The sequence below is a fragment of the Thunnus albacares genome, chromosome 14 (assembly GCF_914725855.1).
Source record: "Thunnus albacares chromosome 14, fThuAlb1.1, whole genome shotgun sequence".
NCBI lineage: Eukaryota > Metazoa > Chordata > Actinopteri > Scombriformes > Scombridae > Thunnus > Thunnus albacares.
In genome coordinates this window covers 21,812,087-21,834,057 of record NC_058119.1, presented here as the reverse complement: position 1 = coordinate 21,834,057, position 21,971 = coordinate 21,812,087, and the positions used below count along the sequence as shown (strand labels likewise).

The window sequence follows — 21,971 nt, the reverse complement described above, 5'->3', positions numbered from 1 at the left end:
ATCAGTTACATCGCTATCTCAGTCTCTCTCTTCTGCTCTGCTGTTACATCTATCAGCAGGTCTCAATGAGGGGAGTCACATCCACCTGCTACATCACACGCATTTCCTAATTTGGACATCACTCCCAGAGTGATCCCAAGGGATTCTCCGTGACCTTTTGTTCCCCTTCTCCTTTCAACAAAGTTAGGTTGTAAAAAATAGGCAATCAATGAAAAATGCAAAGCAATAATCACCTTAGAAGTTCTTCCCTTCACGTTACACGATGTACTGTCTCTGTGTATGAATAGAAGTAGTTGTCTATGATCTGGGAGACTCCAGTTCAAGACCTGGTGTGGGGACCTCCTTCGTAAGGTAGTTTGTTCATGAACACTTATTGTGACACTTTAATTTTCTAATATTAAAAGCGTAATAAAAACAAAAAACAGGATATTCAAGCCTCTTTCCACTTTTATTCAAATACAAATAACTTTGCTGCCTCAACAAATACAGATACAGATACAAATACAAATACTGGGCCCTCTGCACATCCCTATTCACCACTGTATGTTTACCTTGTTGTCCACATCCTGATTGCAGAGTTGCAGAGAAGCCAGGGCCAAGCTACCATTGCTCCAGTCAGTTCTGCCTCATTTAAGAGAGTTATTTAATTTATTCAGTTGTCTAATTTCACTTTCACTCAAAGTCTTTTTCACTTCTCAGTCTGCTCTGGGAGTAGCTTTCCTTGTTTTGTGTTGGCTTCAGTGAAGATTTATACAGAGTTTTGGAAGTCTTAAATTTCCCTTGTGGTGTGTTCTCTGCACGAGGGTCTTGGAGCTGCTGGCACCAACTCTTTGTAAGGTCAAACTTAGCTTAGCTGTAACATAGGTGTTTACCAACTGGAGATTTATGGATCAGTAAATTAAAACCAGTTGCACCACACAAACTAGAGCTTATGTAGATATTAATGTCTGTGAATCTGAATTAATTCCCCCCCTAAAAATCAAGGCACATTGTTTTGTCACAGTACAAAATTTAAAAAGCCTTTATTATAGTGTGCATGATACTTTTTACTATAAGGTTCACTAGTTTAAAACTAGCTAGTAAGGATATGCTATTATACATGATGGCAGCTAGTTTCTGTTACTTTCATTGAGACTCGTCAAAGCTTTTGGAATAATTCATATAAAAATCATGTTCATTTGGAAATCTGTAGGAGGCTTGCTCAGCAGATATACATCGTTTTGAGTGAGTCCTCATTTCCCCAAATCCCTATAACAGACCTGGCGGGTGCGAAGTTAGCATGACCTATAATGGCCACATTTATGGGAGATGCACCAGGTTGAAAAAAAAACAGAATTATCCTTTAAGACGGACGTTATGCAAACTTAGTGATGGATTTATGAATAGCTGGTGCGACCCAACCCTGTTCAGCAACATTACACGTAAAAAAAACAAACAAACAAAAAAACAGGAAGTGACATTATAAAACTGACAGGATGTTTTGAGCATGTAAGACACCTAAATCCTAAAACATCATGCAGCGTGCATTATATAAAAGCTGTCAGCATGTTAACGTTTCAACGTAATAAATAGTGCATCCCCGCTAGCTGTCTAATCTTATCATCACTATAATCCATATCACACAATACTATTTAAATCTGTCTTTCTTATCTCTGTTCAAGGAAACATGACAAGGTGCAGGAACCACTCAGCCACCTTTTAAAATACTGATGTAAGGAAGAAACATTTGCACTCAAAAGTGGTTTGAAATGTTGTTTCTGGAAGCAGCAGACTGTGAAGGTGCTAAAAGCCAGATCTCCAAACATGGTTTCTGCCCTTGTACAATTCAACTGTAGATCAATATTAACCTGCTTATCAGCCGTCTGACACCGGGCAATTACACACGCACATTAGGGATACATCGAACTGGCAGATCGGATAGAGAGGGTATACGCTGCTCCCACTTTGCTCCAACAATCAAGAGGAATCATGTTTTACTGCAAGCAATGAAATATAGAGGATCAGCCTGATGTATTTAGATTATTTAGTAAAAGTAATCTCAGATATTGGATCGTTTTCAAAGACTGAACACTCTTTGATTCAGGAATGACATTAACTGAAAGGACCTTATTCTACATACATTTCCTCTGATGAATTACAAGTACCTTTAGGAATTTAAGTGAGCATGAACAAGACTCAGTGCACCTCATTATAGACGTGTCAGTCTCATAGTAATATATGACTTTACCTATTTTGCACAGCAACTTGCTTTGAACAAAATACTTTATGAAATCATTAATTATGTCACAGTTCTACATCTCATAGGTGTTTCAAATGACGCATGCCACAGTATAGCTTCGTCATTCAGTCCTTCTTTCATGATCATGGGATATAAATAACAGTGCATGCTTGGGAATCTGACAGCACACATTTTCTGAAATTTGTTTGGAACTAAGTCTTGAACTGACAAGCCAACACCCCAATCCCCCCAGCTAATGAATCTATTCATCTCTCACTCATTTCCAACCCCATGTGTACCCTCATATCCTCTTTTTCTTCTCTCTCCATCTGGTTCACCCTCACTCCCCATCATCCCTCCCTCAGCCTCCTACTTATCTCTCATACTACTCTCAAGATTTAGGGGTCCTTCAGAGGAGGAGAGGAGTCCAATTCAGCTTTACAAGCCTTAAGAGGGAGAGAGAGGGATGCCCGGTACAGTTCTCTGGATGGAAGTTAAATGGCTGATTTGGGGAAGGAGAGAGTCAATGGACACAGACATGAAGAAAGAGAGAGAGAGAGAGAGGGAAGTAATTCAAGGCTGAATGGTAAATTGGATGATAAGAGTCTAATGGAGGGGAACCAGTAGGAAGTTGAGAGTAGGCGTATAGAGTGCAGGAATGCTGTATCAGCCAAACGAATGCTGATCATCCACTTTCACTCTGGACCAGCAGGACATACTGCAGCAATTTTTAGCCTTTATGTCTGAGGATCCATGCAGTATGTTATTTTATTCTTAAAACTTCAACAAACTGTAGAAACTTGCTAAAGCTCAGTTAAATGTAACTTTCAGAGCAGCCTAGTAATCAGTTCAAGGCAGTGGGAGAGGCTTCATATAGATCTCATTACAGTGTGTTCAGTCAACTTCGGAGTAATGCAGATTTGTTATTGCTGCTACCTGTAGATTTTTTTCAAATCGCCACATTACAGTATATTTGAGACGAGACTGCTGAAATGAATCTAAGCATTGCCAGGAGCTCTGCAACCTCAACGCTGCAGTTTATATCTATAGCACAGGGGGGGGGATTGCTCACCTAAACGGAGCCAAAAGTCTCAGAGTTTCAGAGAGAATTTATGAGTGAAAGGCTGAAAAATTACAACTGCACATGGAGCAAAGCCAGGGCAGGCCGAATGGGTTGTAGGAAACTGTTTAAATGAAAAACTCTGTTATTCCTCACACAGTATGTCTATGCAGATGCAGATATTTTGAACCATAACCATAACCATTAATCAGCAAAAAATAACAACACAAACAACAAAAAGTAATTTCTATGGTCTCAATTAAGTATGCTGGTGGTCATTTTGGAAATTATTACTTATAGTAGCTTTGATTTGGGTGTTGTTTGACAGCTGTGACTGACAGTTGGCTCATCTGCTGCTCTCCCCGGCTATTGTCGCAATATTACGGTAAGTTTATTGTTACTTGATTAGGATACCTGACCTGTTAGCACAGTTTTGCAGTAGCTAACGTTAGCTGAAATGTGCACTGCTCAGAGTTCAGAGTGTTTGCGTTTCCAGAGTGTGAAAGGCAACACCCCGCACTCCGACCATAAGCAGCAACTCTGAGCTTCAAATCAGCTCCGCAGCAAACCAATAGGTGATGTCACACCTCGCTACATCCATCTTTATTTACAGGCTATGATTACTACACACCCAATATGACATAATGGTTCCCCAAACTGATCCCAAGATCAATTTGAACAGTCATCAGATGATTAAAGGAGGAAGAAAGACAGAAGAAAAAATTTCTACACAACATTATCTTTGTTTTTTCTGACTTTTCTCTCATTTTCACTTTTTTCCTCATGAAATACCGGACAGTGTCACCTTTCAGGCATCTAAAAATGCTTTAAATGAAACACAGAAAAGAAAGAACAAAAATCACTTTTTTGGCTGAACTGCTCACAACTGATGTCCACACGAAGGCCATAATTTGTGATGAAGGGTCACAAAGTTTGGGGACCAGTGACAAAGAAATGTGTTTTTTATGGTTCTGCAGTTCTCACCTGCAGTTCTTGCTGCAGTTCTCCTCTGTGATCCCGTCCTCGTCTTCACCCCAAACGTCCACAGCTGAGAAAATCAACGCCACCAGTACGGCGAAGCAGCACACCAAGGCAAAGATCACAATGCACTTCTGCTGAGACTGCAAGAAAGAGAAGGAAAACAAAATTGATCTCCAAGGTGTATTTTCAACTCTTCAACACTACACTGTAAAAACAAGGCCAAAGTGCCCCAACCTTGGCTCCCATTAACCGGCTGCTCCGGCTGACACGTCTCCTGATTTAATGCACAGCTCAGCAAGTCATAACATGATATAGAGGGGAATTAAACACACACATGTAGAAGGTCTATGTAGTGCATGACCTCACAAGTTCAAGCTTTCATATAAAGAACATGAGGCAGGGATGAGGAGAAGAAAGGAAAGAGGGAAGAAAGAGAAAGTAGAGAGCAAGGACGGAGAACGAGATGGTGACAGAAATCAAAGCAATCAATAAAAGCAATTCTTTTTGGCTTTGGCTTTATTTTTTGCCAGTTATATTGCCTATTTGGATGAAGACAAGTCCAAATGATCCCATATGGTTGAGAAAAAAGTAAGGGTCACTATTTTCTATAAGGGCAGAGAATCACAGCTGTTACTCGTCCACCAGCTCGCTTCAGTCCATCTGCTTAGAGAGTATGTGGTTCATACTAACACATCTCAATGCCATCAGACATGTCTGTGTTTATAATTAAGGTTAAAATATTAGAGTAATATATATGTGATATTATATAGCTTTTTATTGAGGAAAGGAAATCAGGAAGTTATATGTACATTGATTCATGCTTGTTTAATATCTATTGTATAATTGATCAAAATTATCCCAAAATGTTAAAAGACAAAGAAACATACAAGACACTCAACATGAGACATGAAATCATGAAATAAGGTAAAAAATATAATTTAAGATTTCATTATAAATCTGTAAATATACAGAGGGTAAATGTTATTATTATCAATATTATGTATAATTTGTTTAAAAAAAAAAAAAGCTTAGTAATTAAGGGCTTACAGCATATTGCAACTGGTGTCACGATTGTTTTACTTGTTTGAATGTCAATCTGCTCTCTGCACAGATTGCCACGCCAAAATGTGGTTTTGGCTCAATTCTCACGTATTGGCAACCAATTATATGAGAAAAAACAATATCTGGAGCCCATCAGCCAAACAAGCCCTCTGGGTGCAAAATTACTGTTGAAAAAAAAAAGAGCACAATCCATTACTGTTGACATGAAGTGGGAAAGCTTTCCAGCTTCCTACAATGACTAATTCCCACGGGATTTATGGACCTTTGGAGGACCTGGTGGGAAAGACAATGAAGAATTGTGTAAAGGTCTCTGCTGCATTGTGTTATCTCATAAAAACAAACTGGCAAGATACAAAAATACACCACAACTGCAGGCTGCAGCAGATTAATGAAAGGCATTATTAGGTATGTCCTTCCTTTATTACCATGTATTCTTTCATAGATGAATGAAAGAATACAAGGTAATAAATCACTCATAATTACCCCATAATTATAATTAGTGGCACTGTCTAACTTACATCAGCTCGGCTCATTTTCACATTTCTGGTGGTGATAAGAGGGCTCTGTGAGGTATATTGTACTCGTATGTTAATTTAACAAAGGACATTTCTTCTCCAGACATGGAGAAGAGTTTATGTTTCTCGGGAATCTTGAGAACTTTCCCTGACTGTCTGAGCGAAGCTCCTAAATCTCTTACATTTGCACTAACCTGTACTTTCCACTTCTTAGTGTCAAATTCACACCATAATGGAAACTTTTAATCCTGACAGCCTCTTTTCTTTTTGTGAAAACTTTCAAAACTAAAAATTGAATAGACACTGTCAGACATTTTGACATGTCATAGCAGAGTATGATTGAGAATCTACAGCTAGCGTCTCTGTGAGGCTGTACTTAAGTACAGCAGTGCTTTTCAGCTAAATGCTAATGTCAGCATGATTACGCTAATATGATCACAATACTTGGGTACAAGTGCAGGACAAAAATAAGCAACAAGAGAAAAAGGCTGTCGGCACATTGAAATTTGCAAGTTTTTTTGCAATTTTTTGATCTGCAAGGTCTCCGTCGGGTGAATATTCATACAAACAAGAAACAAGCTACATATACAGGCAAAAAATTACAGCTCCACGTACAATTAGGAGATCATATGATACAAGATAACACCCCTATCAATGTACAGAAAAAACACAATGTAGCTCATGACATGACAGGACATATAATACACATGTTTTTATCTTTTTTTATAAAAAGAAACTTTAAAAAAAGTTAAATTATTATTATTATTATTATTATTATTAATAATTATTATTATAACTTATTAATTTATTATTATTATTATTATTAATAATAATAACATACAAAGTGCAAAGCAAATGCAGTAAGTCAGTGGTGCTAAGATATTACCTTTCACATTGTTCAGGTCATGCCAACAATATATTATCATTATATTGTATTTACATTTTATCAAACCCAGGATTTAAAGTCAACAACACAGTACAGTCAGTGTATTTATTGCAGCCTCAGGTTGTCCTCACTTATGCTTTCAATGTAGTGAACTACTAATGTACGGTATATTTGACCCAGCTTCTGGGAAACGCCCCAACTATTTGTAAAACAACAACAAATGTATCCTGATCCCTTTGAACCCCGCGAGAGGAGCCAAAACTAATTATCCTTGAACACAGCAGATCATTAGCACAGTCAGCTAGACTCCACTCGTTATCCTTAGAGACAAACCTCATATCATCCACCATCAACCTCTGTAAGCCACACAAACACAAATCCTTGGTAATTTTATTGTGTTTATTGTAGCTAAAGAGATTCATGGCATCGGTTCTCATGCGGGAATTGAATTAATCTACCAGCCAGTCAATGGAGTGTCCCCAGTGGACCAAAGAGACACTGGCAGGGATTTTCGGCTTCGGACTCCCATCCTCACACAACCATCTGTCTGAACTGATGTCTGACATGGGAGTAGTCTTTTCTATTTCCTGGCAGCACTGGTGGGTGAAATATTATCCCCATTTCCTATGTGCAGCCGCAGTCGACTCATCCAGCTTGTTCACTCTCAATCCTCTGTCTCATGCTGGTGCCAAAACTATCCAAAAGGCCAAAAGTACCATGAAGGTCAAAGGACTGACCTCCTGACCATAAGGCAACTGGTTCATATTTGCACACCTTATTGGAAAAATGCAAGTGAAGGGAAAAAAAGAGCACTTAACAAAAGCATACTCAGCAAACACACAGGTTAAATGGAGGTTAAATCAAAACTGTCACTCATCTGCTGGACCTCATACCAGATGTTCTGCAAATACCCCCAAGTATAAAGGAAGGTCTGCCTCCAGGAGACTCAAGTGCTTTGTATGCTTCTCATATTTCCAGTGTTTGTCTAAGTATATCAGCTGCTGCATTCATGTGTGGTCGGATGTATATGTGCACAATGGCAGTTATGTGAGGAGGTCAGACTCAAATTGTGCACAAGGGACAGTGTTACCTGACACCGGAGCATGGCTAGGGATCAATAGACCTTCAATTACAGGAAGTATTCTGCCCCAAAGTAACTGTTAACACATACATACTGTAGGTTCTGTTTGAATGTAATAGTCAGTAATAGAAGAAAAAAGTACAGGCTACTGGTTGTGTGTGCAAAACTGTCTTAAAGAGGATATATCATGCACATTTCCAGGTCTATATTTATATTTTAGGGCTCTACTGGTATATCTTTGAATGGTTAACAGCTAAAAAAAACTCCTTATTTATCTTATACTGGCTCTTTATGAAGCCCCTCGGTTCAGCTTCTGTCCAAAACAGGCCGTGGAACAACCTTAGCAACAAAAAGTTACAGAATGGACGGCCATTTGTCGGCACATGCAAACAATCAGCACTTTTTACGGATACATTAACCTCAAGTTTTGGACCTTTCACCATGTTTAACATAAACATTGGACATTATAACAGTTTAAAAATAACAGAAAATCACAAAAAGCATGATATGTCTGCTTTAATGTAAGAGCAGTTGCTACGATGAGCCTTGTGATCACATCAAGCACATATTTTTAAGGGGTAAGTTCACGGAAATTACAATAAAACACCACATTTTCTCACCGCCGCTACTGGTAATCAGAGTATTCACTGCAAACTGAGCACTGAAACAGTGAGTCAGTATCTTCAGTAAAACAATAACATCTGAATTCCACTTGCCTAAGCCAACATATACAAACTTTTGTCCTTTTTCTCCCATGTGATTGCTTTCAAGAGTCATTTTGGCTGTTTACAATTATAGTTAATTACACATATGCTAAAAAATGACAGAAGCAAAGATGGCCTTGAGTGATTTGCGAAAAAAGTCTCATAAATAACATGATTTAGTGAGATTACTCGCCAGCTGTTTTTAAAAAGCTCCCCAGTGTCCGTCTAAAAAAGGCTGGCAAGTGCTGTGCAAAGTGGACGGCGCGGTACAAATACACAATCACTCTTTCTCTTTATCACCCTCTCCTTGTCTTTCGCTTTCTCTCTCTTTCTTCGCACACAAACACACGCAGACAGAGGTGAAGGCCAGGCCAGTGAGGGTGGATGTTTATATCCTGGGATCAGAGGAAGATGATTTAAACAGAGGCTGTCTGCCCTTCTTTCTGCAACTCTCTGCCAAACCTCAAAGCTGTTTAGTCTGCACTTTGCTTTCTGTCGAAGGATTGGCACACTCTGCTCATCTACAAGTGAGATGGAAAACTATAATATATAATACAATATGCATTATACACAGTCTTGGAACAGAGAGTGTGGTGAAGTAGGCTCTATTTTTCTTATGTGCTAGTTTGTTTTGCAGCCGTGTCACCATGTAGCTTTGCTGAAGCAAAACAGAAGAACAGTAGAAATATTGCAGCAAACACGATGCAACATACTGTATGTTACACGGCCCCCGCGGCTTTCAAAGCACAATTAAGGAAATCTTAAGTGCACGTAACTGTGAAGCAGAATGAGTGTCTCCACAGTACAGCCCGAGAAAAGTGTCAGCGGTCCAATTACTCCTTTATGAATGTTTCCTTTTTGTGAAGGCATACAGGGAACAAGGAGCCATGCTGCTAAGAGGGGAGGAGAACTTTACTCCACACCATCACCACAGCAGAAATCTGGGAGAACTATCAACAACACATCCCGGTCTAATCTTTCTAATGAGAGCTTAGAGTGCTGCAGACGCTGTGTGGCTGCTGGGAGGACGGTTATAGCACAGCATCACCACAAGCATGGTGACAGGATGAGTTTTGTTGGCATTTTAAGAGGCAGTCTTGTTTTTAGTGCAGCCAAGTTTCCATCCCTGCACACAGATGCTTTTAAGGATGAAAGGAGACGCTGAGTTATAGCAGCAAGTGCTGGTACATACAAACCTACACTGAGTTTGTGCTCTTCGGTTTTGTTTTTGCACCACATTATTTATTGGCTCTGACCAGGTAATAAAACTTTGAAGCTGATGAGTTTTTCTCTAAATCAACATGTTAATTCACTGCTGGTGACCTAAGACTTAAGTCATATCACTTATTTACCTGTAAGAAGCTGAAGTTCTCAGATTACTCTACTACTGTGTGGTTTATCAGACAAGTTTGTCCAGTGTTGTTGCTTGAACCACCTGCAGCTCAACATCATTCCCTTTCAGACATGCACCTCTTCATGTAAAATTTAAACTTACATTAAACCACTACATTAAATTACTTAAAAGTAAGTGCTGCATTTAAAATGCTACTTAAAAGGATGCAATTATCTTTACAGTAAACAATCGCCATTTTTTTCACACTCATCGTATTGATCAGGCTCTGACTCAGACATTGTAAATGTCTAAAAAGGTTTAGTACAAAGTGAAGACTTTGTGATACGTAGCACAACAAGCTAGCAGAGCCTTGTCAACATACGCTGTGGCCTCTGTCTGACATGAAAATACTTTCCGGAAAATGAAAACTTGATTGCTCTCATTAGTCTTTGGAGCCATTTCTAAACAAACTAAAGTTGATGTGTTTTTAATAGTCTTTGGACAACAACAGAGGTCTATGGAACAGAGGAGTAAGATATATCAGGCTTTGGATACACTTACAATAAGCAGGATGAATTCATTGTTGGTTTGGCTCTGCACATGAGATTTGTTGATAATAAGAAAAACATAGAGAACCACCAGCTTTATCCCTTAAAAAAAAATCTTCTTTTTATTTTACATATTGTAGTAAGACATTCATAATTGCAGATAATGTTAATCAGTGTAACTCCAAACAAAAATGTAGATTATTATACAAGATCAGGAGGCATCATTACACACATTATTAGAATGTAGTAAGTTGTAAGGTGCCAAAAATTGATTAATGAGGTGCTTTAAAATCACCAGAAAACAAAAAAAACAGCCAACTATTTTGGATGCAGATTACTAGTCAGAGTGTGAGATGTAGAAAGAATATTAATAAACCTATACTTGGTACTGTTACCTTTCCATTTCTCTCTATCAGAGCTTTTCCCTCTGAAGTTTAATCACATTTGTGATGAATAAAGTGTTCTAAGTGAAAAAAGCACATGCTTGGCTCATCCTGCAGGTAAAAGCAGATGATTCATACAGCTGCACGTGAAGTAAAGGCATACACACATGAATATACCTGTATGTTAATCAAGCAGAGACACGTGCATGCATGGACACACACACGTATTTGCACTTAGGTGTGGGGTCATGGCAATTTCAACTTTTTCCCCTTGTTGATAGGTATGAAAACATTAAATAATCTGTTTTTTTGCACGTTACCCTGTCTAATCTAAGAGGACAAGTTAAATGTATTCACAGTTTAATTTATGCTATTCTGTCAGCTTTCATTTCGGATAATTCACGGTGAAGAGGTCTCACTGAAGACTAGCATCTCAATATATTGTGTGTCTGTGTTTTCAACCAGTGCAGCTGTAGGTGAAGCAGCCATACCTGAGCCTGAAGTGAATATAAGTATATATATTCTATAAGAGTTTAAAGAAAATCCACATCAAAGCACTTATCACACTAATCTTGTGGATAGAGAGACAAACACAGATGATGTCACAGTAAGATATTTTTAGAGTAACTACAATTGCCTTTTGTACAAGAAAACCTTTCATCTGTCTCAAACACCAACAGTAGATGTCAGGTTTTGATGTCGGTATCAAAGAATAATGGCTTCTCTATAGACTCGCCTTTTTGCACCATTCAACAAGAAGCAGAGATACTAAGCTCTGTGCCAACATTACATCTAAACAGTGAAATAAAGCTAAAAGACATGTTTGACAAGGATGTGGTTGCAATCAAGTACCACAGTGTGCATATACTGTGTACTGCAATATCTTCAGTTTGATTCTAGCTCAGGGACCCTTACTGCATGTTCCTTCTCTCTTCTCTCTGTCGACTATTAAATAAAGGCACAAAACCCCAAAATAGTCTTACAAACAAACACACAGCAATACCAGATGCTCAACTAAACAATGATTTACTCTTATTGAGTTGCTCATTTTCATTTTTGATGAGGCCAAGGCCAAGTTGGGTAATGGCAGCCCTGCCTAAGACTACGTTCACATTAAAGGCCTTTTTTAGTCAGGTACAATCTTTTTGTGACATGTATCCGGTGTGAGCTGTGCATGCACAGATTTGACTGAAATGTAGGCTGCATGCAGACAAGAATAACAACGTCATTTGTGCTACAGTCAAAACATAAACATGGATGACATACTGTAGCTGTGCTAACATTCGGTTACGATAAGTTCCTTCTAGTGTGGCTCGAATAGAAACCAATTCTAATTTCCTCGTCCCTCCATTGACCCCCATCACTGTTGTTGATCTCCTCCATGTTTTATTTTACCGGGCCGTGAGATGCCGACACTGACTGATGACGACATTCGACATCCACATTTGTGGAAACATTGAAAAGAACACATGAATTCCAATCTGACTGTTCTGACAGTGGTCACATAGGCAGAGATCGGATATGAATCAGATCTAGGACCACATATACAAGAGGCCCAGATCTGATATGGGAAAAAAAAAACAGATTTGGTTTGTTCACACTTCAGCATGTAATGTGACCTTAGCCATAAATACTGTAACTATGACGTAGGTTTTGATTTATAGTTTGGTGTCAGATTTAACCTGTTGACAGACCTGCCAAGACACTAGATGGATGTATCGTACATAATCAGACCGTATTACATTCTTTAATTTCCTCTCTGATATACAGTAGAGTGACAGTGGGCTTAACATGTATAGATCTGAAGATATAACCAGGTAACTTCTATTTATTATTGTCTCATTACTTGTCTTAAATATATAATAATTTGCACATTGATATTATTCTTTAAAAAAGTAATCACATACTTTACTAATGCTCAACAGGGGGCCCTTTAATCATGTCACATTTTCTGTGTTTAGAGGAAGAAAACAAGACTTTGCGGTTTAACAAGCAGCCAGCCTGCAGTTTTGAGGTATTTACTGACTATCAACAGCTAGCTTAACATACTGCATTAAGTCCCGTCCTCTCAGTGAACTCAGCTCTGAGATGTAGCCCAGTACATCTCACAGGAGAGCTCATCTCACAGCTGAGTGGCTTAACAGTATGCACATAGTTAACTTGCTGAATTTCTTAAGAGAACTATTTACTGTATTGTAAGCCTGCAGTTATTTTCACCTCTTGTTATCTTGACACTGTACTACATATCGTACGGATTAAGAATGTAGAGTTTGTATACTTTCAGGTGATGTATAATGTTCACACTGCTGCTGACCGGTTTTACACCGTCTCCTCCACACAAACAAAAAAAAAGCACTTTTATGGTTATTCATCTGAAGGCGTCGTTATCCTATTCAACATGTCTATTCATAGCAGGCATCTGGATGAGCAGTTGCAGAAGAGAAGGATGATGAAACACGTACCTCATAGCTGCCTGGTGCAACTGCAGTGGCTTCTACATCAAGGTTTACCCTCATCTAAAGCAGTTTATCACAATAAAGCAACACTCAAATGAAGAAAAATGAATAATACAACTAAGCAAAGTGAATTTAAGGACAATAAGCAGTGAAGCGAAGCGGACTAATGTGGCAGAATTTCAATTTTTTCAGTTTTGGTTGACGTTTTGGAATGTAAACAACATATTTTATCTGAAAACACTGTGTTGTAGTGTGAGAAAGGAGAGCCCACATGTTTATATGATATGATCTGGCATTACACTGCTGGCTTATGGCTCATGTGATGTGTTTAGCTAAGAGAAAAGATTAGGTTACATTATTTTCTTCTGTTTTGGTGTTTCCATGCAGCTGGGGGACAATACAATGTTGGGACAGAAAACTTGAAGACATGTTAAAGGTGTTTCCAACTTAATGTGGACATGACCTTAGATTAGTGAGTGACTTGTTTAACAGTTGTAGCTAAAATCTAGTGGCTTATCTACTGAAGTTTCCAATTTAACCTCATCTTCAGACTTCCTCACCAGTAAAAGTGAGCAGCACAGACGTGTCCATGCGTGTGGTTTATTTATATACAGTAGAATAGCTTTTGATGCCAGAGGTGCAGAATGAGTGACAGTAAGAAAGAAATATCAGACTGTCAGTGCTGAAGAGTGTGTGTGTGCGTGTGTGTGTGTGTGTGTGTGTGTGTGTCTTGATGCTTGGAGCAAAATGGCAGGAATGCAGTTCACTTCCAATAAACTGTCTGGTTACTCCCTCTCTTAAGCTGTGTGTGTGCAGAGTTGAGCCAGATTAAATAAAGTTATGCGGGTCATTGTACTTTGTTTACAGTCTGCGCCGGTGTCTGTGTCTTGTCTCTTATGTATATTTCTGTGTCTGTCTCTTCTTCCTTCTTTTCACTGTATTCATTCTATCCTTGTAATTCCAAGTATCACAGATAAAAGTCCTGTTTGCTCTCACAGCAAATGTAAAGTCAACATATCAGCTGCACCTTGTTGCCAAAATTTGTATTGTGTGGCTCCAGTACATTAAATGCAAATGGTAAATCCAACTCCAGGCTTCAAAGTATCCTTTCAAACAACCAAGACCAACATCAAATATATTATGTCAGTGTTTTTCTACAGTCTAGAACCTAACTTGATCTTCAAGTGACAAAATAGCTTCTGTCCTGGCAGAGAGTTGGATGATTTAATATTTAATGCGACTATAGAGCTGCTGCAGCAACCGAGAATATTTACAAAAAGTCTTTCATACCAAACGCAATAACTCTGCTACATTCATAAACACCATTCACACTGGAACTGTGTCTGTTACTGTTGTCTGTACTGTGCATGTTGTGTTATTTATTATTGAATGTCTTGTGATTTACTGTGATGTAACAAACGATGTTTTAATGAACCTGTGAGTGTAAGCCAGGAGGGGATCATACGTTTGGTCGTGTGTGTCCTTGTGTGTATCTGTCCGCAGCTAATCTCACATACTACTGGACCCATCAGCCTAATATTTTTTGTGCACATTTATGATTGTATGCACAAGGACCTCTCATGGTTGCGCTGAATCACAATTTTTTAAAAACCTATTTTATAACGCCATTGACTGCTGACTCCTCACTCCTCTTGACCAGCTGCTTCGGTTTGGAATCTCGTTTCCGCTATGGACAACCAATCATGCCTTGTTGCCATGTTACATCAATCCGTGACAAATTTCGGTACCTTGAGAGCAGGTTGTGTTGTGAATTCAAACAAATATTGATAAGAATCCTTATGAGCCTATCATAAAGCTTAGACTTTTGTCTTTTCAGCAGTCCTCGCCATTTTACGATGTACATTACGACATAGTAAATGGCAATCTGCTGGGCTAAAAACAAGGCTTATCTAATCTGTTGCAGGCTACATTTTGACCTTTGTTGTGGCTCAAAAACTGACATCCATAGAAAAGTTTTGCCTCATCTTGAACCAGAGCATCTGCAGATTAATTCCATACAAGACATATTGTTAGTTAGGCACAATACAAGAATTAATAAATCCCTGTTTTTGTTATCTTCGCCGCCATCTTGACTGTACACAACTGGCGGAGATCTGCACTCTACTGAGTTATTGTTATTATTCTGAGGTGCCGGTTGAAAGAGACTTGTCTTCTTCATCTGGTGTCACAAGTCCTTCTCAGTGTCTGTGATCAAGGTGACACTGATGTTTTACTGCAGGCTGTGGAAGGTGGGAGGGTGGGAGAAGATAGTCTCCAGAACATTCATCAAAGCAAATGTGAAGGGTATGAAAAAAACTCCTCCCCGTAAAGCTCAACTTTTAACATGGATGAGAAGTCCTGAAAGTGCTCAGAACATCTACAGTTGAGCAACTTTGACTTTGATTGAGATTGTTTTGTCAGCTTGTGGTTCAAAAGTCAAGATTGAATTGTCAAGCTGAGATGCTGAGATGAAGATAGTAGTGAACATTAAATGTTTACATTTATAAAGAATGTAAGGGTTCAAAATGAAAGACTGAGCGACCTGCAGGAGAGGACATGTGGGTCACTCTGCTTTTAAAAGGCTGTGTAGGCACACAAGTGATGGACACCGAAAGAAAACCAGGCTGACAGGTGAGTGGCAGCTGGAATGGACTAAATAGAAATGACATTGGCGCAAGAATAGAAAATGCCTTAGTGAATTTCTGTATGCATACATAAACAGTATATGACACATATACTCATTAGATGGACTCTGGCCTGGATCTGGACTGAATAACAGTTTAACCTAACTTTTGAGCGACACATTGCTATCACGACGCCTTAGCTGTCATCATTCAGCCGCCCGCTAATCGCCACAGTTAGCAAGGTTGCTGTGGAAGGTAGGAGCTCTGCTTGATAAAGTAAAATGGCTTGTTCAAAAATAGCCAATACAAAAAAAGAAAGGTTGACAGTGAAAAACACACATTTACAGATAACTGGACTGAGAAATATGCTTTCGTTTTGCCCGCGGGAAGTGCAAGATCATTGTGCTTGATTTGCAATGACACCAAACATTCCTGCTTTGAACAAAACTATCCCAAAAACGTGATATAGACTCCAGCAGAATAAGTGTAAAATCAAACATTTTCACAAAAAATGCAGTGAATAACTTATACAGAAGTAGACTCACTATACACTTGCACCTTTTTATGCTTAAGTCGAATGACCTGGTTACACAACAAAGTCACATCTCCCATTAATACAGTAATGCTGTTCATGCACAGCCTTCTGGAGTTTCTGTACTGAAATATCATCATGTAATACCCCCATACTGGTGTCCCGATCCTGTCACTGTCCTGTCATTCTTGTCTTTTTTATTTTGTTATTTCTTGTTATCACTATCCTCCTGTTCTCCTCAGCCTGCTTTTCCCTCCACATCTGCCCTGTCGTCACCTGTTCCCTATTCCCTTGTCAGTTCAGTTTGTATTTAAGTCCTGTTGTTCAGCTCCATCTTTGTTGGATCATTTGTTCTGCTCTATTCAATTTTGTTTTTCCTGCACACCTGAATAAATATATATTCTTCAGTTTCTACCGCCTGCTGTGTTCTGCATATGGCTGCATCTGCTCCTGGACCTCTATTTGTGTATCCCTGGTATATGAATACATATACAAGTTATGGCTACACTCATGTACATGTACAGCTTTTGAAAATATTGGATGGTGAGGAACACTGTATAAGATAGTAGGTGTGAGTGCCAACACAGAGAAATTCCCTTTGTGCTTTCCTTTGATATATTATTTCATGCTAAACTTTTCATGCATATCCTTTACTGAATAAGCCATTTCATCATCTATCTACGCTTCAACCGGGTTCCTTTTTTTTTTTACATTTAGACTTCTAATACTTTATTACAAGCTTTTGTTGGCCAAGAATAGTCAATGTCATTCCAAGCTGTACTTTAATTTACAGTTTGACTTTGAAAACCTAATATTGGTGCAAAAGGGAAAAGAATAATGTGATTCTGTCATATGTAAGAAATGACAATGTGCTGCTCCATTCGTGCTGTCACAGCTTGTCACCTCTGAGCCGCTGCCTGCTCCTGCCTTATGAAAAGTGACATTGACTGCTCCTCTCCAGAGAAACAGTGTGCTCTTAGTTCGGCTCAGTAACTGTCTGTTCGGGTCTCCTGAGTGAACCCAGAGCTCTGCCAGCCGGATGAGCAGTCAAACCATTCTGCCTTTACTCAAACACAATCACAGCAGCTTTATAAGGACGTGTCTTCATAATGATAAAGATCAACGTAACAGAGGAAGAGTGCTTTGTTTATGAGGACGCTCAGAAGTCTAGGTCATGGCATTCCTGGTAAGATAAACGCAGCTGGTCAGGGTGTTCAAAGTTGAACTAGAGTTTTGAAAAACAACTGATGATAAAGCTTCTTGGATGAGTAGGAAATGTCTACAAGGCAACAAAGCAAATCCAGTTAACTTTGAATTACAGAGTGCAGTAACTGGTTGGCTGATGGCCCTTTTTCCATCTCTGGTTAGTGTGAAAAAGTAGTGATCACCTCAGCTTGACGCCACTGGTCAAATAAAAGAAAGCAATAGATGACCAGATTCTTGGCGCTTTGTTATGGCAGGACGCCCAGAGCAGAGTATGAGCTGCGTGTCTTTGAAGATTTTCCATTATCAGACTGTTTGACAGCTCTGTCAAGTCTTGTGCATTAACGGATCAGATATCTTTTGTGTTGATGATTGTGGAACAGAAACTGTTACTAAAAACCCCAGTGGCCTTATTTATTTGAACCAGCACAAACATGTAAGTCTACAGCAACATATTTTATGATCTCCCCAGTGTAATGCTATGAAAGACTATCATCATGTTGTGACAGCTATACTAACTTTTTGGTTAGACTAACTGAGCCTACATCACATCCACGTAGGCTAAAAGACTCAGAAGTATCAAAACCAAGACAAACAGGTTCTGCAATAGGAGCTACCCTGAGGCTGTTTGTGCCCTTAACTCTTAAATCATTAATGTGCTGACTGCTTATTCCTGTCTATTACACACTGTAAGGGTATGTATACAATGGTATACACCATAGCCAGTTATGGTACTTATAGCTTCCCCATGGGAGTGTTGTTTTAAATATTTATTATGGTTACTATTACTTAAATTACTTTTATATCCTAAGGTGTTCATTGTATGTGAGTGGGGTTCTTCTTCTTGTATTGAAGCTTGGAAACTTGAAAATTGTCATCTCATGTACTAATTAGCCAGCTGTTATTTGAATTGCCATTTCACTTAGTTTCACTTCATTCATTTAGCCCGACATTATGTTATGGTTGGCTGATATCTGTTTGGAAGAGGGGGGGTATTTTGTTTTGCCTTGACTTGACTGATAAGTAGCGAGGGAAATATCCATCCCACTGACATCATTTTAATGGAATAGTTCTTGCCGAGAGTTTTATGACAAAATCAATACCACTCATGTCTGTATGCTAAATATGAAAGAGGAGACTGCTTAATTTAGCATAAAGAAAGAAACAAGGGGGAACAGCCTGGCCCAGTGAACCTCTAAGTGACAACAACGCGCATAATCCCGCACATTAACCCTCTGTGAAACCACGAGTTGACATTTTTACACCTTTTGTACAGATTTAACAATTAGCAAAGGGAAACAAAGAGTCAAAGAAACATGTTTTTGATCATGTGTTCATTAGTGAGCTTTAGAGTTGATGGCAGGCAGACAGAGCTGTGTATTCTCAAAAATTTAAAACTATATCATTAAATCAACATGGAAACTGTGGTAGCATTTGCCAAGAGCAGTTAGCTTATTAGCAATTAGCCACTTTCTGTTGCTTTTTTTGTAGGAAGATGACATCCCCATTCTTTATCCTGCCTACAAAGCTTTGATCTAATTTGGTGCCTTTATGATGGTGGTAGAGAGTCTAACATATTGGTCCAAAAGTTTCCATAATCTACTGTATTAAGTGTTGTAACAAATGACTGACATTATTTTTAAACTGATCAAACCTTTCAGTGACTCGGATCCTCGAGGCCTGTATGGAAGCAGTCACATTTGTTATGTAACCCCTATTATAATGCCTTTATTATTGCTCTGCTCTGCTTTATGTTAATTACACACTGTGTCATGGTATTTTGATGCTTTTTGATCGTTTAAGCTCTGATGTGATTAAAAAACATTGTGCGGTACCCAAGGGTCCAGATGGCCTTCTGCTTACCAGGCACAAAAATGGATGATGAGATTTATATTATGGGCAAGAATTATGTATTTAAGGATGATGCATTTAAACTATATAAGTTACTTAAGACTTGCTATCATTTATATCTAGAAAAACAAACTTCTTAATCTCCTTTCTGCCTCTACAAAGCCAAGTATAGTCAGTCTTTTTACTGATAGAAAAAGTGCCCGGCTGTGTGCCAACTTCTGTCTTGTTGACTTTCAATCTGAATCCACACAACATCATTGAAGCTAATGAATAGAGCAGGAACATCATCCATCTTTAAGACAGGTATACACACAGGACGAGGGTATGATCTGGAATACTGAAGGGGCAGAGCAAACAGATAAGACATTTGTCTTTCATATAGCTAAACCAGTTGGGTCACAAGAGTGTTTCACAATTATTCCTCTTCACTCACTGCTTGAAGGGTATCAAATAGTATGTATAAAGGCAGGCAATGTATTACTGAAAGTGACATGATTGTATGAATTAAGACTGTTTGTTTCTGAGTTGGCATAATGATGTTGATGAATTCATTAAAGTACAGTGATGATGATGTATGAATCTAATCATATAGCAGTGGCAGTTCTTTGCTTTCATTATTCTCCTTTAAACTGTTTCAACTGCTCAGCCAGTATCCACCACAGAGATGAACTTCCTGAATCTCTGCTTTCATGTCCTTAAAGTTTGAATGTGCAAAGAAAGAGGAAACATTTGTCACTACAATATTAAAAATAGTTATAGTAATTGAATTAGCACTACCTAATACCTAAACCTGCATTCAATGATTTTCAGATACTTGGGGGCAGCACAACAAGCTGTGAACACAACATTGCAACAAGTCCACCAACTTCAATGACCAAATATACTGTTTGACCATGTGCACCCCAGAATAACCCCTAGGAGTGTCATTCTGTGTCGTAATCTGGGACAACATCATTTATCTGTGCCGTTACAAATCAATGTTAAAAAATAATGATGTTTTATGATGTGACAATGCTGTAGTCAATCTGGTTAGGTTTAGGCACAAAAACCACTTGGTTAGGTTTAGGGAAAGATCATGGTTTGGGTTAAAATGATCACTTCGTTAAGGCTAGAGAAACATGTGGTGTGGGTTAAAGTTAATACGTCCTTATAGTTAGGTGATCTTAGTCGTCATGGCTACAATAATAACCATGGGGTTAAGGTTAAGGTTAGGGTCGTGGTTTTAAAATAACAGTCCTGACTCACAGTTAGAAACAGGAAACAAACAGCGGTCTCCTGCAGAGTACACCATTGGGTTAAATCTTCCATCCAAACCACGTCCTCCGAATGAGGAAAACTGTCAACATATATTCTGAATATGTCTCTAAACTATGCTTCTTCTCCAGGTCGCTACAGTGGCTAGATGGAATCTGTCACTCAAATATAAATATGTGTTGTGTTTGGCCAACTGACATTACAACCTATTGTGTCATTTTTCTTGGGATGACAGTCTGCAACTTTGACACATGATCACCTTATCTAACTGATTTCTCAAATGTTGTGTCCAGTCAGACAGACAGTGTGCAGGTTTGTCTGTTATTCATATGCACTGCAGGTGTGCACATACACTCTTATACTATTCCTTGGGTTTGACAGGCTATATTTCATGCTGTATACATTTATTTTGTGTCCATTTACTAGAATTAATGTGACAAACCTTGTTGAAATTACTTTTGTACGAACCTGTTTTGTCCCTATTCTCTTGTACCTATGAAGGTTATAAATAAACCTGCCCTAAATTGAATTGCTTCTGTGTCAATTAAAGACTCTATTCCTCTCTAGAAGCTGAAGGTAAGGCCATCCATCACTTCTCAAGGCAGTCTGGGGACTAGTGAGTGGGAGGCAGGAACTCCAATCTCTCCCAGATTTACTCTGACAGTCTGGCACCCTTATACCTACAGTCTTTAAAAAACCTCATCGGTTCTTGCTCAGCTGGAAACCGTCTCTCAGTCTACTGGTTCAATCTCTCTATCTGCATCCTTCATCCCTGGATCTATCCCCCAATTCCCATTTGGGACTTGTTGGGACTGAAGGTTAGCACATTGGATTGTTCAGAAGCCTGCTGAGATTATTCATCATCCACTGTAATCCACTATGTCATGTTTTGACAAGGGAAGCTGTGTAGCTTGCGTGTGTGTGTGTGATGAGGAATCTATAATTTGTACCGAAAAAACTCTCTGTAGCAGAGAAAACTGTAATTTATGATTTCAATTGCAGCATGCTGGTTGCAGAATGTATCCCGGCTGACAGTCGGAGAGTAAATGATGTCTGAAGGTCCGACAGGCGCGACAACAGGGACTGTGACTGATGCACCTTTCTGTCCACAAAAACAAAACTGATTGGTTTCTGTGTGAGGATGCATCTACTGTCTCTGGTTGGATGTTTATACCCGTGCCTCCCAGCCAATCAGGATTGATTAATGATGACTGAAAGTTATTGATGTCCTACTAACTACAGAAATGTATCCATATGTGTCAAATAATTAATCTATGTAT

General features: G+C 38.9%; 1 protein-coding gene across 1 annotated transcript in view; it reads right to left on the bottom strand.

Moving 5' to 3' along the window:
* The window catches only part of LOC122997201 (inactive phospholipase D5-like), a 52,012-nt gene that overhangs the window by 16,615 nt on the left and 13,426 nt on the right, over positions 1-21,971 (bottom strand). The window contains exon 2 of the mRNA XM_044373221.1: positions 4,263-4,399. Coding sequence (XP_044229156.1) covers positions 4,263-4,399 — 137 coding nt within the window. The remainder of the gene's footprint in view (positions 1-4,262; positions 4,400-21,971) is intronic.